Source organism: Homarus americanus, unplaced genomic scaffold, assembly GCF_018991925.1.
Source record: "Homarus americanus isolate GMGI-L3 unplaced genomic scaffold, GMGI_Hamer_2.0 scaffold50564, whole genome shotgun sequence".
In the NCBI taxonomy this organism is placed as follows: Eukaryota; Metazoa; Arthropoda; class Malacostraca; order Decapoda; family Nephropidae; genus Homarus; species Homarus americanus.
The window spans coordinates 3,961,437-3,988,463 of NW_024715014.1; the positions used below are offsets into that span (position 1 = coordinate 3,961,437).

At 37.0% G+C, this 27,027-nt stretch overlaps 1 protein-coding gene across 2 annotated transcripts; it reads left to right on the forward strand.

Annotated features, from left to right (window-relative positions):
- The first annotated feature begins 4,261 nt into the window (after positions 1 to 4,261).
- LOC121853436 lies at positions 4,262 to 25,592 on the forward strand. Of its 2 annotated transcripts, none has more exons than XM_042347574.1 (5): positions 4,262 to 4,730; positions 4,983 to 6,700; positions 11,173 to 11,384; positions 12,599 to 12,749; positions 13,337 to 25,592. In XM_042347574.1, the coding sequence occupies exons 2-5, from the start codon at positions 6,015 to 6,017 to the stop codon at positions 13,407 to 13,409; spliced, it is 1,122 nt and encodes a 373-aa protein (XP_042203508.1). In that variant the 5' UTR covers positions 4,262 to 4,730; positions 4,983 to 6,014; the 3' UTR covers positions 13,410 to 25,592. The 2 variants fall into 2 exon arrangements, with proteins under 2 accessions (XP_042203508.1, XP_042203499.1); XM_042347565.1 differs by having other exon boundaries at positions 4,267 to 4,730; positions 12,590 to 12,749.
- The last annotated feature ends 1,435 nt before the right edge of the window (positions 25,593 to 27,027 follow it).

The window sequence follows — 27,027 nt, forward strand, 5'->3', positions numbered from 1 at the left end:
TGTGGAATAATCTGCCTTCTTTTGTGTTTCCATACTCATACAACCTGTCTCACTTTAAAAGGCTGGTTTTCCGGCATCCTCGTGGCGTAGATTAATATAATACTTTTTTCTTTTCTATTTCTAATTTCTTTTTACTCTTATTTTTTCGCCCCCTAGGTCCCGTTGTGGGTCGATGACCTGTGCCAGGGTGGGCTATTCCCAGTTAACAAAAAAAAAAATCCAAACATTGTACTGTACCTTCATCACACTTATAAACTGCCATCAGATATATGCAAATGCCTATTTATTTGGGGATCTAACATGGGTAAATGGTTAAAATGTCTTCAGGCTTAATATTTGCCTTTCGCTATACAAATGAAGGCATAGTAGTATTACGACCCTCCTTTCGCAGCGTCCACCGCTGGTTACCAGCGGCCAGTCGTATGAACAGAAACAGTAGATATATCACAAAAGTCGAATTACCAATGGCTGTCCCCCCAGTCTCCGGTAATTTTCTGACAATCGGTATCAGTGTACAGACAATCAATAGGCAGGTAGATTTCCACCAAGTCACAGAAACACACTTATGAACTGTAGTCTACTTTAATAAGCACTAAATCGTCACAAAAAACTGGTCACAGGGAATGTGACCAAATGCTTTGCCTTCTTCTGTGTTTCCACACTCATACAATCTGTCTCACTTTAAAAAGCTGGTTATCCGGCATCTTCGTGGTGTAGTGTAGATTAATATAATCTTTTTCTATTATATTTTTAATTTAATTTTTCACCCCCTAGGCCCCGATGTTGGTCGATGACCAGTGCCCGGGTGGGCTATTCCCCGTAAAATATATATATATATATATATATATATATATATATATATATATATATATATATATATATATATATATATATATATATATATATATATATATATATATATATATATATATATATATGACTGCATCTACTTGATCTGCAGACCACATAAAATAGAATTTCTCAATCACTCTGTGGGCCGCACGTGGCCCACAGGCTGCGGGTTGCCGATGCTTGGTTTACAGCACTCGGTGAACACAGCTGACTCTAAGTTTCTGCCCTGGTCCGAGTGCAACTCGTGTGGCACACAAAACTGGCAGAAGAAATGGTCAACCAGCACCTTTGCAACAGTCGTGGCTTTCTGATTTGGGCTGGCATATGCTTCCGGCCATTTAGTGAAGTAATCCATGGCCACACAGATGCACCTATTCCCATCTGCAGTGAGTGGCAGAGGCCCTGCAATATCCACTGCGACCCTCTCCATTGGTGCACCTGCATGGTGCAACTGCAGTGGGGTGTGCATGTGTAGCTTTGGTCCCTTCTTGGCACAGCAGACATCGCATGAACGGCTTACACATGTCAACCCAGTAAAACCTTTGCCGCAGGCGACTCGGGATCTTCTTCACTCTCAGAAGTCCACTGGCTGGATTGTTGTGCATCTCTCTCAGGATCTCTGACCTCATCTTCCGAGGAACTATTGTCTGCAAGTACCTGTTGAGGCCATTGGTAGTCACCCACTGGCGCTGCAGAAGACCATCCTTCAGCCGAAGAGTATCCCACTGAGCCCAGTAGTTTTTAGTCGTAGGACTTGCTACAGAGATCGTTTCCCATGCTGGTCGCACTGAGCACTGGCTCATCCACTAGACCACTGGTGGCAGATCTTGGTCTTCCAGCTGCAATGTCTGAAGGCCTTCCCAGTAACAGCTGGATCCTCCTTCACTGTACTACGACTACACTTTTTGGTAAGTGCCTCTCTCTGGCAACACTACTGACAATCAGTCTTCACCACTTCCAGACGGGTATGCAAGGCACCGTTCACCCCGTGTGGCAACCACACCTCTTATCTTGGGGTAATAACTACTGTCCACCAAGCTGTAACCTCATAACTTGAATGCAAAGGTCTGCTATATCTGCTACATAAACCGTTAGGCCTGAATTCAGAACGGTAGAGTTGCGCCTAGGATTTTAGCTCGGCTCGGGCGTGCAAATCGGGATTTCTCGATCCGAGATTTCCTGCAGTGGATTACGCATATTCAGAACATTGACCTGAACATGCCAGAAGCTGTACACTCCTGCATACAAATGACTGCGGACGATGCCAAGCTATTTAGGGAAATTAAGAACCAAACAGACTGTGAAGAACTGCAGAAAGATCTCTGCGAGCTTCATGAATGGTTAAAGAAATGGCTGCTAAGATTCAATGTCCCAAAGTGTAAGAGGATGCACCTGGGATGTACCAACGGAAAGGAGGCGTATTATATGTCCCAACGGGATGAAGAAACTGCATTGAGACTAAATGCGAAAAGGACCTAGGTGGTGCTAGGGCGCTCTAGCATCGTCTGATGAGGTATATAAGTGGCAGCATTTCTGCCCAGAGGGTGAAGTGCAACCCTAGTAGGACAACTGAAGATAAGTGTTGTGCAAGTATTGTGGAATTGTTGTGAGCAACATAAAAGTAAAAAGACTAAGGAATTGTACACTGGTAGTGTGCTGACTATATATTCGAAGTGAGAAGTCCAGCTGTGAAGAATTAGTGCTTATTAAAGAAGAATACAGTTCACAAGCGTGTTTCTGTGACCTGGTGTGAATATAGCTGCCTATTGTTTGTCTGTACACTGATACCGATCGTCGGAAAATTACCAGAGGCTGGCGGGACAGCCAGTGGTAACAGAGACGTGACCGATCGCCCAAGCGGCTAACGAGCCGATCAGTGGTGAAGAGGATAAAAGAAAGACACTTGTGATTGTAGTATCTTACATGATTTAATGGGAGAATGAGAAACCACATGCTGAGTCTTACTCCCGGCATTTATTGCTGCTATTATGTACCACGTGCCGAACACATTCGTGATTACACAGGCCTAAACACATTGTAACTTTGGCAAGAAGTAACATAATATATAATGTATATATAATCAATAAAGGCAGCATATAAACACACATATATAACAGTGATATCTACTGCTTCTGTATAAATGACCTGGCTGCTGGTAACCAGCGGAGGAAGCTGGGTAAGCGGTGAAAGGAGGGTCGTAACAATGTACAAGTGATTTAAGTCTTGTTTTAACGCACACACACACACATGGAATAACAAACAAATGTACAAATATATTAATTGCAAGTGAATACAAAAATGCCAAAGAGTATAATAAGACTAGCCAAAGGAAATATTTATTTCATGCTTCTTTTTACATGGCAGAAAGGCGATCCATTCTTCTGTTTCTCTTTTATAATATCATTTTTGTTTTTATCTCTCTCCATTTATGTATTCACTCTCTCCCCTGTTATCCCTCTTTCTTTGTTTCTCTTGTTTTTTTCTTTCACTGTTTTCTCGCTTCTTCTCTCTGGGTCGGAATTAATAAATTAGGACTATAACGACACAAATATTATACAGTATATCCTATTCAAGCAATAAATTTATATTCCCTTAGGCTGACCTTGGTTAAATCAACTTGTTTGTATATACTGCATTCCTGTACTGACTATACTTGCTGAACCACTGAACCTGCATTTATCTATTATCTAACTATCTCCACAATATTCATGTTTGAAGTTTTCATTGTGGAAAATACGTAAAACATTCCCGATACAGGAAAAGTTCAAACAGAAATAAATGTCAATGGTTGTTATAGTCACTGAACTCACTGACATTTTGAAACGACTAAACCGGAAATAACTCTAGCAGCTGTCTTGAGCTACACTTGGTTTACGTGTACGATTGTTTTTACACTTTCACTGTGTGTGTATGTACATTGCTTGTATACCTGCCCTGTCTTTACTTTACATTGCCTGTTTACCTGCACTGCTTGTGGGTACAGTACATTATTCATTAGTTTGTAAACCTGTTTATGTACAGTACTGTACATGGAGAATTTATGTGAACTTGTATGATGATTTAACAATATCTATCTATCTATCAATCCACATTTTATAGTTATTGAACTCACGTATCCCCTTCAGCGTGTAAAGCTGTGGTACATATTCCTCCAATCGATAAGAGATGGCAATTTTACTTCATTATAATATAAGTATAAAATTAGCAAAGAATGTGCTATTTCAGGTGATATAAGTCCACATACAAGAGCTTGGGTGAGAGTACGATACGTGGATCGGCGCCATAGCAAAACGAGCTGCTGGTCCACCCAGTTATGTAACCCTGCCTCCCCCCTAATGTACCCCCTTCCCTCTCCCCCTCACAGTTCTTCTCCCATTACCCCCATCAACCTCCGACCTCCTTCAACACTCCTCTCCACTTCCTTTTCCCTTCCCCCCTACTTTACTCCCTAGGCAACATGTTGTTTCCTCTCCAGGGCGCAAATAACACATCTCCCATGTCTTTCTCTGAACCCAGGTAACACACCTTGATAAAATCCACCAACCCCCCCTTATAAGGACCCCAGTAACATTCCCCTGCAAACCCGACCCTGGTAACACCCCCCCAACATTTCTCTCCTCTGGACCCCAACAATACTCCTTCCCTGCCAAGTACCCCAGCAACACCCCGACCTCTTCCATTCCCGACTCCCGAGTCCCCAGGACCCAAGCATCCCTCCCCCACCTCCCGTAGTGTGCGCACATGAAACTAGTTGCCAAGCCAACTGCGCCTCAGTGTAGAACGGCTGGAGTCGAGAAGTGTGTGTACTACGCACTGGTCCCGATTTTCCGTATATACGCTAACAATAGTGCATTCATCCAAGTGTTATTATATTACAGGTAAATATCCAGTTCATTTTACGGGTTACTTTTTAAACAGTAACAGTAAAACTTTGAAAAAAAACGTGTCATATGTATTTATATAATCGTACTCATGGCTTCTGCTTACCCACTCTTACTTGGCTCAGTTGTGGTACTTCATGCTAATGTTTCTCAGTGTTTAACAAGTTTCCAGGTGTTTGCTGTCTCTTATTTGATTATAAATCCATTTTAAGAATGAATCATTAATGATTTGTTTTCCAATCTTTGCAGTTCGTATCAGTGGTGGATTACGCAACAGACAAGAGAGAAATAAGTACCCTTAGCCTTCCCTTAACGAGAGATGTGTAGTGAGTTTGAGTGTAGACTGGAGTGAGTAGTGAGTGAGTGTTGGGTTAGTGAGGGAGGAGAGAGTTAGCAAGTGTGTCAAGTGGGTTGGTTGTCTTGCATGGGTGGGTGTTGCCATCTGTATTATTTTGTGAACAACTGAGATAGTGGACGGAAAAATTTGTGTATGATTGTTAATGGAAGTTAGTATGTGCTTTAGATTATAGGTTATTAGACAAATGCGGTAATACCTGTGTAAGCGTAGATAGATATTCTGGGATGATAGTCGAAAGTTCAGAAATCTGACTTGACTAACGTGAAATTAATAGGTTAGAAGCACATAAGCAATTAGAAGGCGTAGTGAAAGGGAAGATTAATACCTTTTTTTTGTAGACTTGTTCAAATATCTCATGGTGTGTGGAAGATAAGCTGAAAATATATTTTACCTGTGTACCAGATGAGTTGAGAGTTAATGTATGTGTTATTATTTGAGGTTCGTGAATGATATACAATAACCTTATAATATAATACTTTATAGATATATGTTCTGATTTTGTTGCCAAATTTAGGGATTAAAGTGAATGACAGTACAGTACATGTAAAGTAGAGTGTTTGAATGATTTAATGGTATATATTTAGGCTACTGTATGACCTTATAATTAACTCAGTAATTGTGATGATTGTGTGGGTAATTGCTGTGGAGAGATATTTTGGGTGATGAATCTATTTGAGTTTATAAGGTTTGTATTTTGAGCTAATTGTGCCTGTAGTGTGGCAAGTGTAAAGGCTGGGACTGGCTGATAAAGTTTAACTGTATGTGTTGATTGAAATACTGTATGTTTGGCTAGTTATATGTGTGGATATTGAAGTGATGTGTGAAGTAGAGTATATGCATTGTTTGGGTACAGTATAGGTTATATTTTTAGGCTAGGGGATAAATGAATTGAAACTCTTAGTGTGAAAATTTAATAAGTGCACATGACTGTCGGCAAGATGAGTGAACGACGAGTGTTTGAGTCACTGTGTTTAGAGCCATGTAAGCGTGGCTTCAGCTATGATTCTGCTCTCTTGGTAGATGTAGACCGAGCCTCTGATTTTGATGAAGCTGTCATACGTTTGACAACTAAATGCAATTCCATCATCACTCAACTCCGTACTTTAGGCAATCATGTTGCCGAGTTTTCTGTCACTACTACCAAAGTTAGCTGTCTTGAGGCCAAATCGCCTACTTCAAATAGCATCAAAACTAAGACTTGTGGAGACACCTTTGGATATCCTATCACACATGTCTTCAACACACCAGACACCAGGAACCTGAGGGTCATGGAGGAACAGTGGTGTGGCCTGAAGCAGAAGAATTACTCAGGCATGGTGGCTGTTGCCAGGTTATCAAGATCATCCATCCCAAGGAATGGTTCTGGTGGCAAATACTCTGTTCGAATACTAACGGAGGCATTGCTCAGCCATATTCAGGCATATTTTATGTTCCAATCGTACAACCCAGATTTTCAGCGATGGACAATATCTGGAACAGGGAACAAGAATGAAAGTCCAGAAGATGAGTATCTGATATATTTGGTGTACCGCATTCAACATGTTGATGCTGTTAACATACACAAGAAGGTCAAAAGGCAGAGTGAGATGGAGAAATTAGAGAAGAACTGGTGAGTCTTAGAGCACTGTACAGTATTGTATTTGTACTTTTAAAAAGGTGTTCGGATCATCTGAAGATTTGTTCCCTTGGCTTATTTCACCTAATGTCAACCTAACGTAAACTAGCCTCATCAGGTAGCATATGGTATTTAATCACCAGGTGAAATAATTTGGGCCACAGATCTTTAGGTGATCCATATAAAGTTCATTTGTTAATAGTGTATGAGTTAGGTAAAGTAAATGGGATTCTGAATCTATAATCATTTGTATTAAAGGTGTTGTTTAAGATCATGGCCTTGTTCAAAAATTTACTACAGTGTTTGGGATGCAGCAGCCAAGTGGATACAGCCCTTACTTGCAGTTTTATAGGGTCACTAGTTTGCATGTGGTGGTACAGTAATGCTTTATGACGGTGGTGTGTCTCAACCAGCAACTTTGAAGACATTTTTCTAGAGAAGATAAATGCATTCTTCTTTCACGAAAAGACCAAAAAGTTGACGAGGAAATAGGTTTTCATAATATAATTTTTAAAATTTTCCTGTACTGGACACTCATTTACAGCTGGGGTATCTGAACTCTGAGGCCATCGATCCTTTGTTTACATCTGGCAGTTCTGGATTTCTTTCTAAAGCAGGATTTTATATTTTTTTTTATTAGAAGATGATAACTGTACAGTATTTAGGTCAGGTAGATTAGGGTGCTCAATGTTTTCTTTTCTTAAATACGGTACTGGTAATTGGGGTGGTGGGTTGCAAGGGGTAGGATAACTGCTGGAATTGTTCACCAAGATCCAGGAATGAACCAACCTAAGCAAACCAAAAATAGTAGTTATCATATTATATAATCATCGATAAAACATTCCTGTCTATAAAACATACCAATGAAACATCCCGGATGTTGAGGGTGGAAAAAATCATAAAAAAGGTACTGCAGAAATTAATGTAGAGATAAGTTCATTGTACAGTACACTGTATTAGGAATAGAAAATTGCACCTTGAACTGAATTCTACTTAGTGATTATTTTGGTACGTATATGCTTCATTGTCATAAGTTAATTGATAAACAAGAGCAGCCAGAGCTACTTTATCTTTACCAAAACATATATGATTTTAGAATCACATTATATATACTGTACTGTACTGACTGTACTGTACAGAACATACAAAACAGTACAGGTATCCCCCAATTTATGATAGGGTTATGTTCCTGGAAACCTTTACGTAAATCAAATTAGCTAATGCATATTGGTTAACATGGGATATGTTCCTGGCCTTTCTGACAGACCTGTATCACAGAAAAAGCTTTCCTACACTAATTCAATAAATACAACAAAATTAAACAACACCTCACATTACAATAATAACAAAAAGCCTGCCGCTTAACAATGTCTAACTTCATCTCCAGAGACACGGTCTTCCTCGAAACCTTGGCTTTCCCAGAGGTGGAAGATTCAGCAGGAAGCTTGCTAGCCATTTCCAAATTTATTAATCACTTCAGTCACCAAAACAGAGCAAAATCTGAACGATAGTGTTTTCTTCTCACCAATAACGATGAATGATCTGGAACAAATAATTAAACACCCTACACGTGTCCCAGATCGACACGATCAACTTACTAACATTCTTGGTCTTTGGTTTACCTCTAACCCCTCACACTATTTATACTCAATTTCTGCCCCCTTAGGGTCTTCTGATCACAATCTTATTTCTATTAAATCAAACTGGGCATGACCACCTCCCCCACCCCCCTCTAAATGCCAACTATGGCACTATCGGAAGACAAACTGGCAATCCTTGTGAGGATTCTTCTCCGACTTTCTTGGGATGAATGTTGATTTTCCACTTGGGATGCCTCGGTATGTGCTGACAACATTGCTGGGGATATACTGTACAGGTTGGTATGAGTGCATTTATTCCATCTTCTACCAAAACTTTCACTTTACAATCATGGTCTGATCGCTCCTGTTCTCTTGCATGCAGGGAGAGAGATAAGGCATATCAGGTTGTGAAACTATCTCCTTCTTCTATTATCCACTCCTCTTTCATTACTTCTAGGAATCGTTGTAAGGTTATTCTTCATAGGGCCAAGTGGAATTTTATAAAAAGAAAGACCGCTGACCTGACTAATTCTTCTTCTTCTTCTTCTTCTTCTTGTAAATCTTTCTGGTCCTCAGCCAAAATCATCTGTAATAACTTCTGCACTCCCTGTTTTCCTCCTCTCTTCCGACCTGATAATTATATAGCCAACTCTCTCCCTGATAAAACCAATCTCTTTGGCTCCTTACTCTCCTCTAACTCCACCTTAGGTGATTCCAACTCTATCCCTCCTACTCCTGCTCCTCCTACTGAACCTACTGTATGCACTACTATAATCGCCACTCGTAGGGTTGCTGATGTGTTATCCAGGTTGGATGTGAGTAAGGCGCATGGACCGGACAGAATATCCCCTCGTGTTCTGAGGGAGTGTGCTGAAATTCTAGCCCGTTCTTGCTCGCCTCTTTTGCCTTTGCCTCAAAACCCAAACTTTTCCTTCTTCTTGAAAGCATGCATCGGTTCAGCCCATCCCGAATAAAGGTGACCATACCAATCCCTCTAACTATCGCCCCATGGCCCTAACTTCATCCCTCTCTAAGATTTTCGAAACTATCTTAACTCTCATTTCCTCCGTCACCTTGAATACCTTTCTCTTTTGTCGGATCACCAGTATGGCTTTCACCAGGCGAGATCTACTGGTGATCTGCTCTCCTACTGCACCCATCTTTGGTCATCCTCTCTTAAGGATTATGGAGAACTTTCGTCGTGGCCCTCGACATCTCCAAGGCATTTGACAGGGTATGGCACAAGTCTTTGCTTTCTAAACTTCCCTCTTATGGTTTCTCTCCCCAACTTTGTTCTCTAATTTCTTGTTTCCTTTAGAACCAATTCATTGCAGTTGTTGTCGAGGGATCGATCTTTCGCTCTTTCTTTACCAATAGTGGTGTCTCACAGGGTTCTGTTCTTTCACCTGCTCTCTTCCTTCTTTTTATCAATGATTTACTTCACACTACGACTAATTCTGTCCATTCTTACACTGATGATTCTACTCTTTACTCTTCTTCACATTTTTTCCCCTTCCCCTTAATTCTCAAACTAGAGCTGATATCATTTCATCTATCATTGCGGATCTGTGCAGCATCTCCGAATGGGGAGATAGAAACTTGGTTAAATTCAATAGTAATAAAACACAGTATTTACCATTAGCACTTTCCAAATTAGATGATCTCCCACCAATCACATTTCAGGATGCAATCATTCTGTCAAATTCTAAAATAGATATGCTAGACCTCACCATTTCCTCTAGTATGTCATGGAAGCCACACATCCATAACATTGCTAAAGCTGCCTCCCGAAAGTTGGGAATGCTGTACAGATGCCGGAGCTACTTCACTCCTGAGCAGTTGCTTCAAGTTTATAAGGGATTCATTCGTCCTAACTTGGGAGTACTGCTCTCATATCTGGGGTGGCTCTTCTTCTGTCCAACTGTTAGATACGGTGGAATCAAAGGCCACCACAATGTTGCTTCACTCTCTCTCTTTTACAGGTACTTTAACGGGCAATGTTCGGTGGATTTGGCATCCTGTGTACCGCCAGCAAGGCCGTGGGCTCGTAACACTCATCTTGCCCACGGTGCCCACCGTTTCTCTGTGGCTGTTGGTCACACTAAAATAACCCGTTATAGTACATCTTTCTTTCCTCACACAGCCAAACTGTGGAATGCTCTGCCTTCTTCTGTGTTTCCATACTCATACAATCTGTCTCACTTCAAAAGGCTGGTTTTTGGGTATCTTTATGTTGTAGATTAAATTACCCGGTAATCTTTTTCTTTTCTATTTTTAATTTAATTTTACTCTTATTTTTTTGCCCCCTGGACCCTGTTGTGGGTCGATGACCTGTGCCAGGGTGGGCTATTCCCAATTAAAAAAAAAAAAGAGTAAGGGCAGGTGCGATCACTTTGGAAGAGCAGAACTGTAGTATGCTGGGTGGCTGTGAAGTGACACGCAGGTTGGTTACGCTGCGCAGAGGATGGAAAAGCAGTTTCTGCACTGTGTCAGAGAGTTTAGCCTCCTGAAGGCTATCGCTAACGTGGAATTTGCATAATGTAAATTGTGAGAGGGTGTTAAAACCTAACGAACATTAATGTGAATTATCGGATACAGTATAATTGTAAATTGGGGGATACTAGTATGTACAGTATGTTGTGCCTTATTTATGAAATTGCCTAGTTCATGAACTGAGCAATCATTTTGCCTTGTTCATGAAATGGGTTTCTAGTCTAACCCAACCTAACCTGATCTAACACAAGAAAACCCCACCTAACAAACCTAACCTAAGATAGTTTGAGCCCATTTCATGAAATACGTAGGTAGGTTAGGTCTTGTTAAAAAATATAAATAACAAAATATAATAACAGCAATAAGTAAATGTTTCCTTGTACCCATTGAAAGGCAATTAAAGGCCTGTACAACAAAGAGGCGACGTCGTCATACATCAGGTGAAAGCAGTATAAGTAACAGTAGCAGTGCCAGCAGCAACCCGAGTGGTGGAGCCACCTACCTCAGTCCACCTGTGACACGCTCAGGTCGTCATGCCCTTGACATAGCAGCTACCGGTAATACGCCTCATCGCAGGTATCCCACAGAACGGCTACCTAGCCAAGGTGAGATAAAACAAAAGGTGGCAGTAAATTTATTAAAACCCATCCTTGTTTATACTATCGCCATCTTCATCCTGAGTGTTTTAGTATACAGTCTATCTTTACCTCTGTTGATGTTCACTGACTTGAAGCTTTGTTATTTCATTTAATTTCACCTGTCTCATATATTTATGCCTTTTTCTGCTGTGAATCAAAGTGGCCAATTTGTTGCTGACCCCTTAATTCTTACCATTCAGCAACTAGCGAGTTATTTACCCCTTTACAGGATTTCCAGTGTAGGGTTGTTTGGCAACCACACCTGAAAGTTTACCTGAGGTGATTTTATTATTGGGTGTGCATGAAGGGAACCCAGTCTTCCACGTATGGACAGGAATTGACACTAGGATCCATAGCTTGTTACATTGATACTCTACCACTGAGACATTTGCTCATACAGTACAGTACTACATCAAAGGGATGTCATAGTGTATAAATTGTGAAACACTAGAAATCCATATTCTAATGTGGATTTGCATCTATGATCAGGTAGCAAGCACTAAAGGGGAGTTCCTGTCTGTGGTGTGTACTGTATATAGGATATATTATACCAAGGCCTCTGACATGTTTCCCTTTTTTTCGTGGATGTTGCCATAGTACAAAATAGTGAAAGACAAGTTGAGAATATTGTAATTTTTCTATTATATACAGTAGCTCTAAGTAATTGTACAGCCCCCTCAAAAAGTGTCTTTACCCATAGGGTCAGTTTGGTTCTTGTTTTTTGAGCCATTAATTTTGGAGCAGTTGGTACAGTTGACCAAAGGTATTGGTATACTGTACAGTACTGTACACCAGTATATACTATGTGGATCCAAGTACAGTATCTGGTAACACTTTCATACAGCGAACTGCTAGGATTTAAAAATGATCAGTAATTTAAGTTTTATTCTTGCAGATATTTTATAAATACATATGTTATGTTTATTTGAATACTGTACTGTACTGTACAGTCAAGTGTTGGGGAGTAGGCATACCAACATATGCCAGTGCATTGGAGAATATATCAAGGCATTTCGTCCAGTGTTTAAAATTGTAAAGACAGAAAAATTAATGGTACAGTACTGTACAGTATATACCATACTTTTTGAGGGAGTGTACATGTACTAGATTCTGTCCAGTAACATTTTAATTTTGTATAGTTTTTATGAGAATAAGATATCCATGTATTACAGGTTGCACAGAGAAAAACGACTTTGTTTTGGACTGGACAAATTGGTCTACACCACGTGCATTAAAATCTCCTAGCTTGCAAAGTGCGGATGATAATCGTTTCTTCCAAAAAACACCTATGAGTCTCAGGAACAGAAAAGAAGTTTTCAAAAAGAACACAAGGTAATGTGTTCAGTGTGCTACAGCTTGTGTTGATGGATAGAAATATTGTAGTGGCTTTTATTCTCTGTATCAAGCTTTTTCCTACATGGCACAAAGTGGATGGATTCAGGGTCTGTCATTCATTATCTTTTAGCTGCTTAGCTGTAATCACAGATGAGTCCTACTGTGGTATTCCCATTTTACATCATGGCACTAAGTTTTCCTGAGATAATGTTTGCAAGTACAGTACAGTAGATTATTGGCCCACTGATTTTAAATGGCTAATGAATTGCAAGGTAGCTAGTGAGATGGATTTCTAAAGATGTAGATTTTAAGTTACATGAGTAAACACTGAAAGATGAGGCAGTTATGGAGGTATGGCAATGTGACGGTAAAATTGTTATTGCATCAAGTACTTGTACATAATGGTAATGGAGAGAGAAAGTAATGAAAGTATGTATACTTTACATAGGTGAATATTCAAGTTGGTACAGTACAGTATAGTGAAGTATTGGTACAGTACATGGAGATTTGTATTTATGTCTAGTACAGTAAGCGTAATCTTTATAAACAGATATTAATATTTTTATTTTTATTTTTTCACACAGGTTGAACAAAATTAAACCTGTAATACAGAAGCCCCAACGAAGGTTATCCCAGCGACGACTTTCTTTAAAGTAATTACAGTACAGTATACTGTATCTGATACTTGTACATCCAAGAATTGTGTGCTTAGTAGTCATGAGACTTTCTGACTCTAAATACAGTATAATGATACCTGTACATGAAGACAATAAGTGACTTCACTCGGTGATTAATTATCATATACTGTAGTGATGTAGTGAAAGGTTGTTGTGGTATGTTTGTGATCTATTATCTACTGATCCCAACATAAGTATGGACCTCCCTTGGCCTAGTAGGTAATTAATTATCAAGTTTATTAGGCATACTCTTAACTGAACTTGAATTTGTAAATAAAAACAAAAGATTTGACAAACAAATATTCTTGACCAATGTAAAAAAAATGTGAAATTGAAAACATGGACTGACTTGATGGTGTTTAACACCTGAAATGTTTTAATTTTGTCAATATGAAGACTTGTTACTTGTGAGATTTATATTTAAACTAGAAATATGTTCAGAAAACACTGGTGTCCAGTGTGTCTTGTCCTGCACCTTCTAGTGTGACTGTGACCTGGATTAGGTTGTATACTAAAGTCAAGTTCAAAATGAAATGCACCTTGTACATCTAAAGTTCTCTTTTAGTACAAGTTTATCAGTTGTTGTTGGGCAGTTCACACAAAGTGGTGGCTGTCAGCATGATGTTTGGACAGACAAACACACAACCAAGAAACTTGGTGTCCTGCGATGCCTCATAGGGCATAAAGATTTACTCTTCACAATACCTGGTAACAATTGTCAAAGGCATTCTGAATTGGATGGGTTTGATAGCAGTACAAAAGCTTATTTGATGACTTTGTCCTATTTGAAAATAGGATTTTGGACTTATCATCTGATGGTAGTATCTCATTTCAATATCTACCTCAATTTCAAGGTTAACTTTACTGTTGATGTTCTCTTTCATATGTCAGTATATTTTCTGTATTAATCGGGATAGAAGATGCAAACCCTTCCAAATTATAAAGACAGTGCCTTACCTTGATATGTTGTAAGGTATACCTTGCAGTAGCTACAGTACAGTATTTAAATAATATTCATACCGCATATAGGTTTCAAGTGTATTGTATGATTACAAAAAAATGCCACATGTTCTTATGGACTAAACATGTGATGTGAGTTTTGAAAAGTTAAGGGACACAGTAATACTACAGTATATTAAAATACAATTAAGTGTATTGATCTTGAATACAGTACACCATACAGTATGTTGGTTGGATCGATTTAACCTAAAAAATTAAAAGTAATGTACATTATAGCATACAGTAGTAATCTCAATTTAATTGTATAAATATTATGAGGATTTATTCACTATAATGAGGATGGTGAATTTAGCATTAATATAATCATGTCCTGCTGTTATTCTCTTTTCTTGGAATAGGTATACCTGTTAGGTTGTATGGGTCTTGAGTGTTGAACCAAAGCTCCTCATCAACCTATTGTATTGATGATGTGCTGTACAGTATTTTAATGCATAAATTTACTATAGCTACTGTTAATATAAGTAGAATTATTCATAAATTGTAACTTTAAAACAATTACAGTACAGTATATTAAATGTGTGATTATTATTAATTATAACTGTACTGTCAAAAAATCAAGTAGTGACTTAAAAGTTTTTTAAATGCAGTATGGTGTATATATATATATATATATATATATATATATATATATATATATATATATATATATATATATATATATATATATATATATATATATATATATATATATATATATATATATATATATATATAAAATAAGAAAGGGATGAAAGATCAGGTCTGGCATAATCCTTTTAAGTGTCTGTTAATATGATACTGTATTGATTAGATAACAAGTAGACTTGCTATCCTGCCTCAAGAACATAACCTCAGATTAATACTCTAGTCGTAACAAACTTCATAAAAAAAATTATCAACTAAAGATGTCTTTTGTGTTCACAGTGTCTTTCATGTACTGTATACAGTAGTGTATTTTGTACTCTGCTTGTGTGTACTGCATGTTTACAAAAACCATATTGTACTGTAAAGGAATTTTAGCTAATTTTATGCTCATATTTAGCTTACATACTGTTGATGATTTTAAAAGGTTAACAGTTTAATCATTATTAGTTAATGAAGGATGCGAGTGTAGGAGTTTTATCTCGGCTTTTTGGGTGAAATTACTTTTTATTTATTTAAAAATAATGCACTCTTAAGAATACTGTATTTATTTACTGGTAATATGTAACTATTAATGGCAAAACCTTAGTATCCTTCATACTTTTATTGCAGAATTAATAATCAGTAAAATATTTTTATACTTAATTTACAGTAATGCATTACAAGAAAATATTTTACAGACTTAATTCATAATGTTGACATGACAGATCAAGAAGCATCAAAATCTGTGATCAGAATTTGCAGATCCCAACCCAAGTGTTGTCGTGAGGTTGATGGTGTAGTAAGACACCTATCCACAATATAGTAAGGTCAGTTGAGTCTTGAACTGCATGTTTTCATCCCCATTTCTCTTTCAGATACACTAATGTTAAGAAAACCCAGAAGACTAACTACAGGTTTGAACAAAACTTTAGCATTCTATGACATTGGAAAAACTTCCTCTTTGTTTAACGTTAAATAATCAAGGGATAACTGTTTCATGTTATTATCAGAGGCCTTGTTGTTTTAGCATCTTGTTGAATGTTGTTTTCCTAGTATGTATATATCATCATGAATATTGAATAGGAGTTGGATTAGTTACTCAACAGAAGTTCTGACCAATTAAACTATTGCTCACTTTAAGTAACTTAGATACTCTTTTAATCCTCAGACCTTTACATCTTATAATAGCATGCTTTCCCCTGATTAGTTCAAGTGTTCTTAATTTGCTGGTTTTATATACAGTATACCGTACTTTTTATTATTTTTATTTGTTTTCTTCCCGCATTTAGTAAGTAAAGGCATTGCTTCTTTTTTCATATTTAATGTTCACAAGTGAAATTTGTAGTACACAGTGCAGTATGAATGTTGTAAATTAAAAAAAAATATAGTGTAGGAGACTTTTACAAGATTTATTACATTGATTCTCCTTTTGTTCATAATATGTTTACAATGGTGTATTGGAAGTGGTCAGGAGCACATTGAGAGTTGTAAATGATGGTATACAGTCTCTGTAACAGTCTGTATATACAATCAAGTACCGTACTGTGCATTTGAATGCATCTTTGCATTCTGCCAACTTTGCACAGTGCCTTTCAATTTTATTAACATCAAATATGAAAAGTTAGTTCTCGCATGTAACTGTGGCAAGATTCCTCCAAATTTTTGTGCTGCTTGTCTTTATCACAAAAAATCAATGTAATCATATATACAGTAATACTAAACATTAAATATTTAATAAAAAAATAATAAAATATAAAAAAAGGGGCTATAAAGATAATACAAACACAAGACACATCTAAATGCTGAATATTGTTTTATGGTGACAAAGGAAATACTGTACAGTACTCAATTTTTTTACAGTATTTACAGTAGTGTAAATACTGTAGTAAGTAGATATGAAGTGGACTATTTGGAACTTGTACAGTTTTGAAAATATATACTAGTATGTGCTGTAAATGGTAAATCCCACCTCATTTGCATGAATTCTAAACTAGTGCCTATGGGAAATAAATGATTTCCAGTACATTCTAGATTCCAAAATATTGTTCAGATATTCACTTAATTCCATCCAAAATAGTTTTAACAGTATAAAAGTTTGGGAGGTACAACAACAACCACCCACACACTAGTTCCCATGTAGAAGAATCAACTGAGCTATCATTTTTACCATTATGTAATTGACACAACGGTTCACTATGCTTACCAGGAGAAGAAGGGAGATATAGAGAAAGATTAATGGGAGGGAGAGTGTCTCTCTCTCTCTCAGAAAGCTGACTTTGTTAGGGCTTAGAGCATACAGACATTTTTAATTAACAGTAAAGAATATTTATATTTTTTAATAAGATCACTCTCCCATGACCCACTACCCCCCTCCCCGCCACACCTAAACAAAGAAGCAAGTTGGGTTTCACACCTTAGAGCTGTCTGCACATAAAAAGCATAACATTAACATATGATTTTCTTCATTGTTATTTCTTGGGAGTTTGTGGTTGTTTCTCCTGTAATATACATTATAGTAACTCCTTGCTTAAAATTGTGGTTCCGTTCCTGAAAACTGCGACGTTAACGGAAACAACGTTAACAGAGTCAATTTTCCACGTAAGAAATAGATAAAATACAGGAGTTACGTTCCCCAGCCTCCCTTTGCCCATAAAATACATTACATATACATAAATTTATGTAATTTTTATAGAAAATAGTATATATTATACATCCAAAAAGATAAATAAACTAAATAATTTTGTACTGTACTCGCCGATGGGTGGATAGTGTTCCCTGTTGTGGGGGTTAGACCTAGAGCAACACCAATGTCCACCGCACGTTCACCTTTCTCAAAACGGTTTAAAACCTCCATTTTCATAGCAAGGCTAATGGTCTTACATTGCTTCTTCATTACACTAGCATCACTAGCACTTAATGGGCACTTAGAAGGCATATTGAATGGTTACAGTACAATATTTAGAGCAAAAACACTTAAAACATGCTTTCTTAAAACAAGCACGAAAGCAGTGGAAGCCTAACAAAGACTGGGGACACTGTTACGCTCCGCAAGAGAGCGTAGCGTACTAAGATCAGAGAGGGTGATGTGCCGTACAAAGTAGTCCGTGACGGCGTTATACCGAACCAGTGGGACGTTGTCCAAATCATGGGTATCTAAAGAGTAGCGACGTTATAATGAAACAATGTTGTTGGGGGCAACGTTAAATGAGGACTTACTGTAATTGTTCCTCAATAATACAATACTTTACTGTAATTGTGCAACAGTTCAGGTTGTGTGTTTACATATTCACTGTGCCAGAACATATTGAGAAAGATTATAATGCCCAGAAACTATTAATATTCTAATTAGCCTCACCTTATACTTTTGCAAGTACAGTACAGTACAGTATATAGCATGTTAGTATTTTTTATTATTTTTTATTTTTATTGTACTTGAATATCTTTTGTTTGATATTCATACAGTATTTACAAGTTACAGTATTACATTTTAGGTCCAAATTAATCCTGGAAAGTCTTTACTGTACAATAATAATTGGTGATTTTTAGGGTTCTATTTGGAATAATAAGAAGCCCCTCAAAAAAACAAACACCTCACTTTTCACAGCTGCATAAACACCAGCTGTTATACTTTAACTGTACTTGTATATGTTGAGTATATACACCTGTACAGTACAGCATTGTAATTGTACACATTGCAAAAGTGCATGGTTGAACGGTGCTTGATTGTATATTTCAAGTGAGAAATTAATAATAACTTGTGTTAATTGAAGGATGACTCCCCATACCATTACAAATACTGTGATCATTTATAAATGTAATTTTAAAGGTTTATTAGTAAACCAAAAAATTATATTGTCAGTCTTATCAATGTGTAACTTCAGTAGTGCTTGGCTTTATGACGTGAACAATCCCTATATACTGTTGTTGTAAAATGTGCCAAACTTATGGTACATTCCTCTGCTTTTGTGTAAGATTTCTGTGGTATGTCCTTCCTTCTTTTTAGATTAGTCAGCACTGATGGTTGTTTAATGAACTGATATTATTTCCTACCACATTCCCAGTTTGTGTGATTTCTTCAGTGTCTTGTCCCTTTTGTTTACTTTTATTAGCTTCACCAGGAACAGTTGAAGTTTCTCCTGGCTATCCTTTTTGTTGCTACTGTTAATTTTCTTACAATCTTGATTTCTACATCTCTCCATAGGACACATACAAAAAGCTTATTGTTTACCAGCTTCTTTTCTACTTTCTGCCTGCTGTTTTCATTAGTGTACATCACCAAGTTAAACAGCATTAACACTTTGCTTCATAGCCGTCTGTCAAATTTACACCAGGCTAATTCTGCACTTGGTCACTGCTTTGTCTGCCCATGTTCTCCATTACTTTTGAAGAGATCTTGATTATCATAAATTTATGAGTTAGGTAAGATCATACTGAAAAGTATGTAGGATGAAGATACATATAATGATAGTCTTCATAAAATTTAGTGACTGTAAGTGGAATACATATGTTTCACGCACACCTGCCTGACTCGCACACGTGTAAGTATAAATAGTTTGCAGTTGTGATTTAATTTGATGTACTGTATATACACATACAAAATAACTGAGTGGTTGTGTTTTAGTCTGACACTTCTGCTTGTGAAATATGAAAGTGTTAAATTATTCTTCCTACTCTCCTGTATCTCTTTCCTTCATCTTACATCATTCACTGTTTATCCTTCATCTACCTCAGGTGTATCTCAATTATCTGAATTTAGCAAACAGTTATCCTCCTTCTCTGATATACATCCCCTCAGTGTCTGTTCTAGGCTTTTGGGTTTATAACTGGCTACATATTATTGACTTATTCTAGGAGTTAACTGTCCCTTGCCTCATGTCAGTTTGATCTGAGTGTAGACTGTCACTGTCTCCTGTGGGTCTTGCCTTGTTGGCCTGTACTCTTTCCTTCAGCTCAGTGACTATACCCTTTCCACTCTAACCTGGCCCATAGGTCATGCCCCTCTTCTATACTAATAGCTGATTGGTTCATAGAAAATTCAAACTAAATGTGTTCACAATAATGTAAAAAATATGGATTATCAAAATGCAAATCATTTCAAGGCATTAGCACTTCAGAGAGGGTGTTAGAAAATTTTAATTATTCAATATAAAAGGTTGATATAAATACACGCTTATATATGCACAGTCCGGGGAGGAGGCAAAATGCTCGGGGGAACTAATCAGCTATTTGTAACTATAGACGAGGGACGTGGCTTAGGGGCCACCTTAGCGTGAAAATGCTATAATACTGACTACCTTCACTAACTTTATGGTTTCAGCCATCTTCAGTGGCATTTGAGTGGACCATATTTATAGCCATTGAAATGCAGCTTCCATAAAGGTGTTTCTTATATATTTACTTTTCCTTAATTACTGTAAGTATTACCCTTTGCTTTCCTTCCCTGGTATACTTGATTATTACAATATATATCATCTTGCCTCTGCTTCCGATTACCAAATGTAGAAATCTGTCTTCTGTTAGTTGTTCTGTGTCGATATCATTTTAAATTATTTCCAGTTCAGTCTACTTAGTCTAGGAATATTATGTACTAAAGTCATTTGTAATGGTTTTACTGACAATGTGAGAAATTAAGAATCTTCTCACTAAAAATTTAAAATTGTCAACTCCCAGCTTTTGCCCTAGGCACAATTTTTACATTTTTATCATTATCATCACCTTATAACCATTTGTTTTATTTAATTTCAATTTTTTTTCCACTTGGCTACTAATCCCCCTTTCTCAGTTGAGACACCTAACACTACACTGCTGTATGGTTGAACACTACAAGTTTACTCACCAAGTGGTTTAATTCACATTGATTTCACTTATGATCTGCCCCATGTCATGTTTTCCCAATTATGTGTTGGTTTACATTTTCCCACAAAATTAAATTAACTACTGAATATTTTTGACAAAGATTTGGAGACATTATTGTACACAGAATTTATGTAAAGGACTAAATTTAGGTATCTGTTACTGTACAGTATTGTCTAAAAGAAGAGAAAGTGAGAATATATACAGTACAGTAATTGTAAACTTGTGGTATTCAATTGTATAGTTTTATTGATATACTGTACTAGACATGTGCTTGGGGAGGGGGTAGAAACACTTGGTGGAATGAGTAAAGTCCAAGGGAGAGATTCCTATATCACAAAAGCTTAGAAGAGACTGGGAGGCTCTCCTGTGTGAGTGGATGAAAGATAAATACTGTACCTACTTTTCAAATAGGTCCACGAAAGATCAAAACATCATATGACATGACCCGAAGCTCTACAGGTGCATGTCATATGATGTGACCCGAAGCTTAGGGGTTAATACTGTATTTCAGTTTTTAGACTTTGTAATAGAGTATGATTTAGTTGCTTGAGAAAGAGAGATTATAATTTAGTAACTTGAGAGATAGATTATAACTTAATAACTTTAGAGAGAGATTCAAATTTAGTAACTTGAGATTATGCTTTAGGAACTCAAGAGAAGAGATTATTATTTTGCAACTTGAGAGAGAAGAGAGTATTTCATAACTTGTGTATTTCTTTAATATGAATTTACTCAACTTTTATATTGTTAATGACATTATTGGTCTTGAAATATTTAAAATTTCTAAATTTAATATTGAAATCCCCTTTAGACATTAATGAGCTAAAGTTTACTTACTAAAGGAAATAACCCATTTACCATACACTTACGGCTCAAAATGGTTCTTGTAATACCATACAATGATGCTTACTGGGTCTTGTAGTCCATGTCCTCAGACAGGGTTAATCCCGTCACTACGGGGAAGCAACATTTAATATTTTATTTGGCTAATGCTAGACGATTTTATTCAGCTTAGAGGTAACCCCCATACACAAGGCTTAAGCCTAATAATGGTGCTTGCTGACCAATCCTCTTATGCACCATCTCTCAGTCCAGGTATTTTGCAGTTTGTTGATTTGCAAGGACTAGGACTCGCCCCCAGATAGATTGCTCTTGATGAGAGCTTGTGCATAAGCACAGGATGTCACTGTATGATTTGATTATGCATACCTGTTTCAGCATGGCTCTAGTGTTACACAAATTATTGTGGAAATATAACTTTACATTAATGTATCATTAATAAAACAGTTATTTTGAAGTTTGTGACTTTACAGTGGGATGTTGAGGTCTAATTTGAGTACTTTATTGCTAAACTGTAGTAATTTGTACAGATCAGTTCTATTCCTTCTACTGATATCAAGTAACTTCAGACAATTGAGAAGGAGCTTGTGTTCTGCTCAGTGAAAAGGAAAAAGAGATGTGTAGGTGAGGAGCACTACACTGTATACCCGTGGGGACAGTGAGGGCTTCAATTACTTGACTGTTTCAGGATGACACCAAAAGTACAGTAAGAAAGTTGGGGTCTTAACCTCCAAACCTTGTGATAATGATGGCTTAACACATATACTGTATGTTTGTCTAATCCTTAGAGCCTTAGTTAGCACCACTTCCTTCCTCTTGTCATAGCTGGCCTATGGTTGTGAGAATTGTCTGGTTTTAGGACACTGTAGTTGGAAATCCCATTTACTGGTGAAGACCACAGCCAGACAGTTTGGAAACCCTCTCGCTTCTCTGGGGTCTATGATTAGTCAGCTGGAACTGATTTGGAAAATGGTAGGTTTTGTCCTGATTGAGGACACACAACTCTTTATAAGACCTACAGCTGCTAGGAGCAATTGTTGCACCAAGTCTCCCACATCTGAGGCTCTCACTGTGATGGGAGAGATAAGGGTGATCTGTATAACAGAGTAATCTTGGCCGGGATTATAGGGGGTTTGTCTGAGAACATGAAAACTCCTCAACTATCAGCCCTGTCAGATAAGGGGATTTCACGAGCAATCATTAATTAATTTCTCTAGTTCTTAAGTACTGTACCAAAATTCCACCTTATGATTTATGAAAGTGTCCATTATTTTCAGCTGAGTTTTTGGTGTTTTGTCGAAATGCTCTTGAAATTTAATTGAATTTTTTCAAACTAAACAAGTTAAATCTTTCTTTCAAAGGTATAATACCTGGTACTATGAATGAAAGTCTACACATACACATTGATTTATGTATGTATGCAATTTTTGTATACCTCTTTAGTTACCAGTACATGCACACACAATATTAGAGATTATAATTCTCACTCCTCCATTAGTTCTTTCTCCTCGTCTCTTTATAACCTAATGCCCTTCACTTGGCAACTTGGGTAATGTACTCAATAAGTTTTTAGGGTCATGATACAGAGAACTCCTTAACATTAGTGGCTGGTATTTCCATTTATAATTAGTGTAAACACTTTTGCAATCTTTGCCCTAAAAGGGAGATTTGGAAGCAAAAGTTACCAATACAAGTAGGAATCTAACCAGTTGTGATGTCACACTAGCATGTATGCAGCTGCACCTTTAGCAGTTGCAAGTCAGCCATTTTGGATTCCAGGCTTTACCAGACTAAGCAAATACCTCCCTGCTTGCTTCTGTTGGGACCTGAGTGCCTCTCTTTCCCTTATTATTTCTCTGATCTGTTTTGGCAGGAAACATGCTGAAATAAATATTAATGTCTATGCAAAGACTTTTTGCATTTGTTGTTTCACATTACAATCAATTTTATATTTACATAAATGACCCAGTTTGATAACTGGCACTGAACATAATAGTTTGCCTCAAACTGGGCCATTAAGCAAATGTAAAATTACTTACAATGTGAAACAACAAATGCAAAAGCCTTTGCAGAGACATTAATGTTTATTATAGCATGTGCAGTTGCCAGCAAAAGTTCTCCCACAGCCCTGTGTAGCAGAGCTTTGGGAGGACTTTTGCTGGCAACTGTACCTCTACTTGTGTTAGCTTGGTTGTATTATTAGTTTCTGCAAATACAGGTGCCTGTACACTAACTTATTACATTATTTTCTAACACTCAATACAATATAAAGTATACAAATAAACTTTCAGTGTGTCATCATTCTCTCACAAACTTACTTCTCAAACTCACGTGAAGACAAGTAGACTTGTTATTCACGCCACCACATGCAATCACTAAGTCAGTTGCCTGATTGCCCAATTTCTCCTCATTTACTCTCATGCAGTATGTCGAACATTTAATAAAGTAAAATTAATCTTTACATTATTCTTAAATTTCATATATAGAGAGCTCATATCTTTCAAAAAATAATTTATTTTGTAAAGTAGACTTTCGGTTAACAGACCCTTTTCATCGCCAGTGTTATGGTTCCAGGATCTTAGGAATTATGTAGGTGTCAGTAATAACAATGTTTCTCATATATAATAATCATTATTTAAAGTGCATAAAATGCAGTCAATTTCCGGTATTTTTTTTTTTTTTTTACTTATTGTTCCCAAATACAGTATAACTACTGTATAATACAAAACAAAAATAAATCATCTGTTAAGTTCTCTATGAGCTGTTTTTTAAATGGTGACTATTTGATTACAACACAAAACTTTATTGAAGATGCAAAGAATCAACATAACCTAATCTTGGTACGGATGGGTTGGTTCATTTTGTCTAACACGCCCCATTCCCCCAAAAGGTAGCAATAGTTGGCTGGATTTGAGTGGTTTGACACAAGGAATCCAAGCTGGCTGATCTGCAACAGGTTGTGGTGTGTATACAGATACTACTAATGTCAGTATGATTGTTATCCTTGAACCTTTGACCTTTGCTTCCAAATCTCCCTGTGAGGTTGTTGTTCCAATGAAAGATTAAAATACCAGCTACTAAAGTTTGGGAGGTGGGGAGATAGCCTGGGTCCTAACCTTGTAGACTTAGTGAAAGCTGTACAGTACTTGAACCCACAAGCTGCAGTCTTGGTCATAAAAAGGTACTGTATTGTAGGATTAACCCTTCACATTTCCCTACTTTCAGGTTTTTTACATGTAGTATTTTTCTTTGTTGAAATACACCCCTCATTACACACTAAAAAATAATTAATGCAATTTATTTTAATAATTGTAAGAGAGGAAGATTTATTTCAGTAACATAGAATGCTAAAGTTAAGTAAAGATTACCCTGTCTTTGGTATATGTATATTGCAAGTAAGAACTGTAAGGATGGGAAATCGTGTCAACAATATTGGCTGAACAGAAATATTGCTGTATCATCTGAAACATGTTCTATTAGTATTGCTTTAGTTGTAACTCAACATCAGTTCAGTGAGTGGTCCTTTGACATGGTTATTTCCTAAACTACAATTGTAATATGTTTGCAAATACAAATATTATACAGGAATATTATAAATTTATTAATTGATCTTTACTGACAGTACAGGTTGACCTTTAAAATTTGGTGTAAGGTATAAATAATAAATGTAAAGGATATGATTATTTACAACTGGGACCTTTACTGTAAGAAAATAAAGTTTGTTAGAAATGTATATTTTTTATTTGTTGATTTTTTTCAGGACTGATTATATCTCCATGTAAATTTTTATCTTGTATTAGAATTTTATTTCAGACAAAAATAAAGACTGATTTATCAACTGAAACATGATGACTTTTGATACCTAACAAATAGCATGTCCACAGCATTCTCCTAACACTATTCATAATTGATCAGAGTAGAAGATTTGTCCTTTTACTGTACAATGCAATATCTGTCTGATGTAAACTTCAGCGGAAGTAATATACAGTACTGTATATCGGCTCAGACATGAGCAAGCAAAGGAAACTAGATAATATAATGTGGTTATCTTTAATAAATGGAATCTGAAACAAAGACTGAATTAACAAATAAATCAGTTGCTCGTTGGGCTGACAGCTAAGAATCCTCACCCACTTCACTACATACATCTTGAATTACACCAAGTGAACTAAAATTTTATGGGTGAAATGGCGGCATGGGGTGACTTCTCTTCCACCCCAATGCCTTCTCTTCTCCCTTCTCCACCCCCATTCTAATTCCCATCATCATCAACCAGGAGCCTTCTACATGCACACCTCAAAGAAAGTGTACTTTACTGCATTTATTTTTCGTTTGTATGTAATTTTTGGTGAGCTGGAACCAATTACCCAAAAACCCATTGAAACAATGGTTTCAGTTAACTTATTTTTCGGTTTACGAGCAACCTTCTGGAATGAATTGTGCTCGTTAACCGAGGGACCACTGTATATAAAAGCCGATTGAAAGTTTAACACAATCCCTGCTTCACCATAGTAACAGAGACCAGCTGGGATGCTGATCCCTCATTGAGCCAGCTAACTTGTGTGCAAAGAAATGTATATTCCCTCTATGCGTTTGCACTTAGGACAATTATTTCTTTTACCTTTTTTTTCACAATATGTATGTAGGATGGTGTGCATGTAATTGAGTAAAATAAAATGAAGAAAGTTACGTACACATATATTTAACCAAAAATATCAGTTGTAAAACAACCATAACACCTCACAGCTTGACCCAGTAGCCTGGTGGTTACGGTGACGAGTCTAACCTGGCTACAATGCCACGATTAATCACTATTGTAAACACTAATAATAACAGTAAATCCAGTGATATATAGCAGGGAGCAAGGAGAGTTACAAGAACAGATGACGCTCAACTAGTGGTCACTCACTCCCATTACTCGCACCCGTTGCCAGGCATAAGATTGAAATACGTATGGTAGAAATACATATCTTGTATAATTTGAAAACAGTGACAGGCACAGTGATAAACAAATTATATAAACCATGCATTTACCTACGATAACATAATAAGAAACATTGTATCATTACGAGAGTGAATGAAATAATATTCTCACAAACAACAATTGACAAATCTGTTTATGTTTCCCGCCTCAGGCACCTGTGTCCTGCGCGCTAACATCTTAGTTACACGGGCCTAAAATGATCTTTGCTCTGTTTTGGGAATGCTTCTTAGCTCCTGGAACCACCAAATTTTGTCTGAATCTTCCGAAATCCAGATTTACTGGGTCTGAACCTTCC

Bases quoted from the DNA above. Each gene is read 5' to 3' on its own strand.
- LOC121853436 (XM_042347565.1), top strand. From the start codon at position 6,015: ATGACTGTCGGCAAGATGAGTGAACGACGAGTGTTTGAGTCACTGTGT. The intron at 11,385-12,589 runs GTGAGATAAAAC...CATGTATTACAG, and splicing joins AGAACGGCTACCTAGCCAAG to GTTGCACAGAGAAAAACGAC. The intron at 12,750-13,336 runs GTAATGTGTTCA...TTTTTCACACAG, and splicing joins GTTTTCAAAAAGAACACAAG to GTTGAACAAAATTAAACCTG.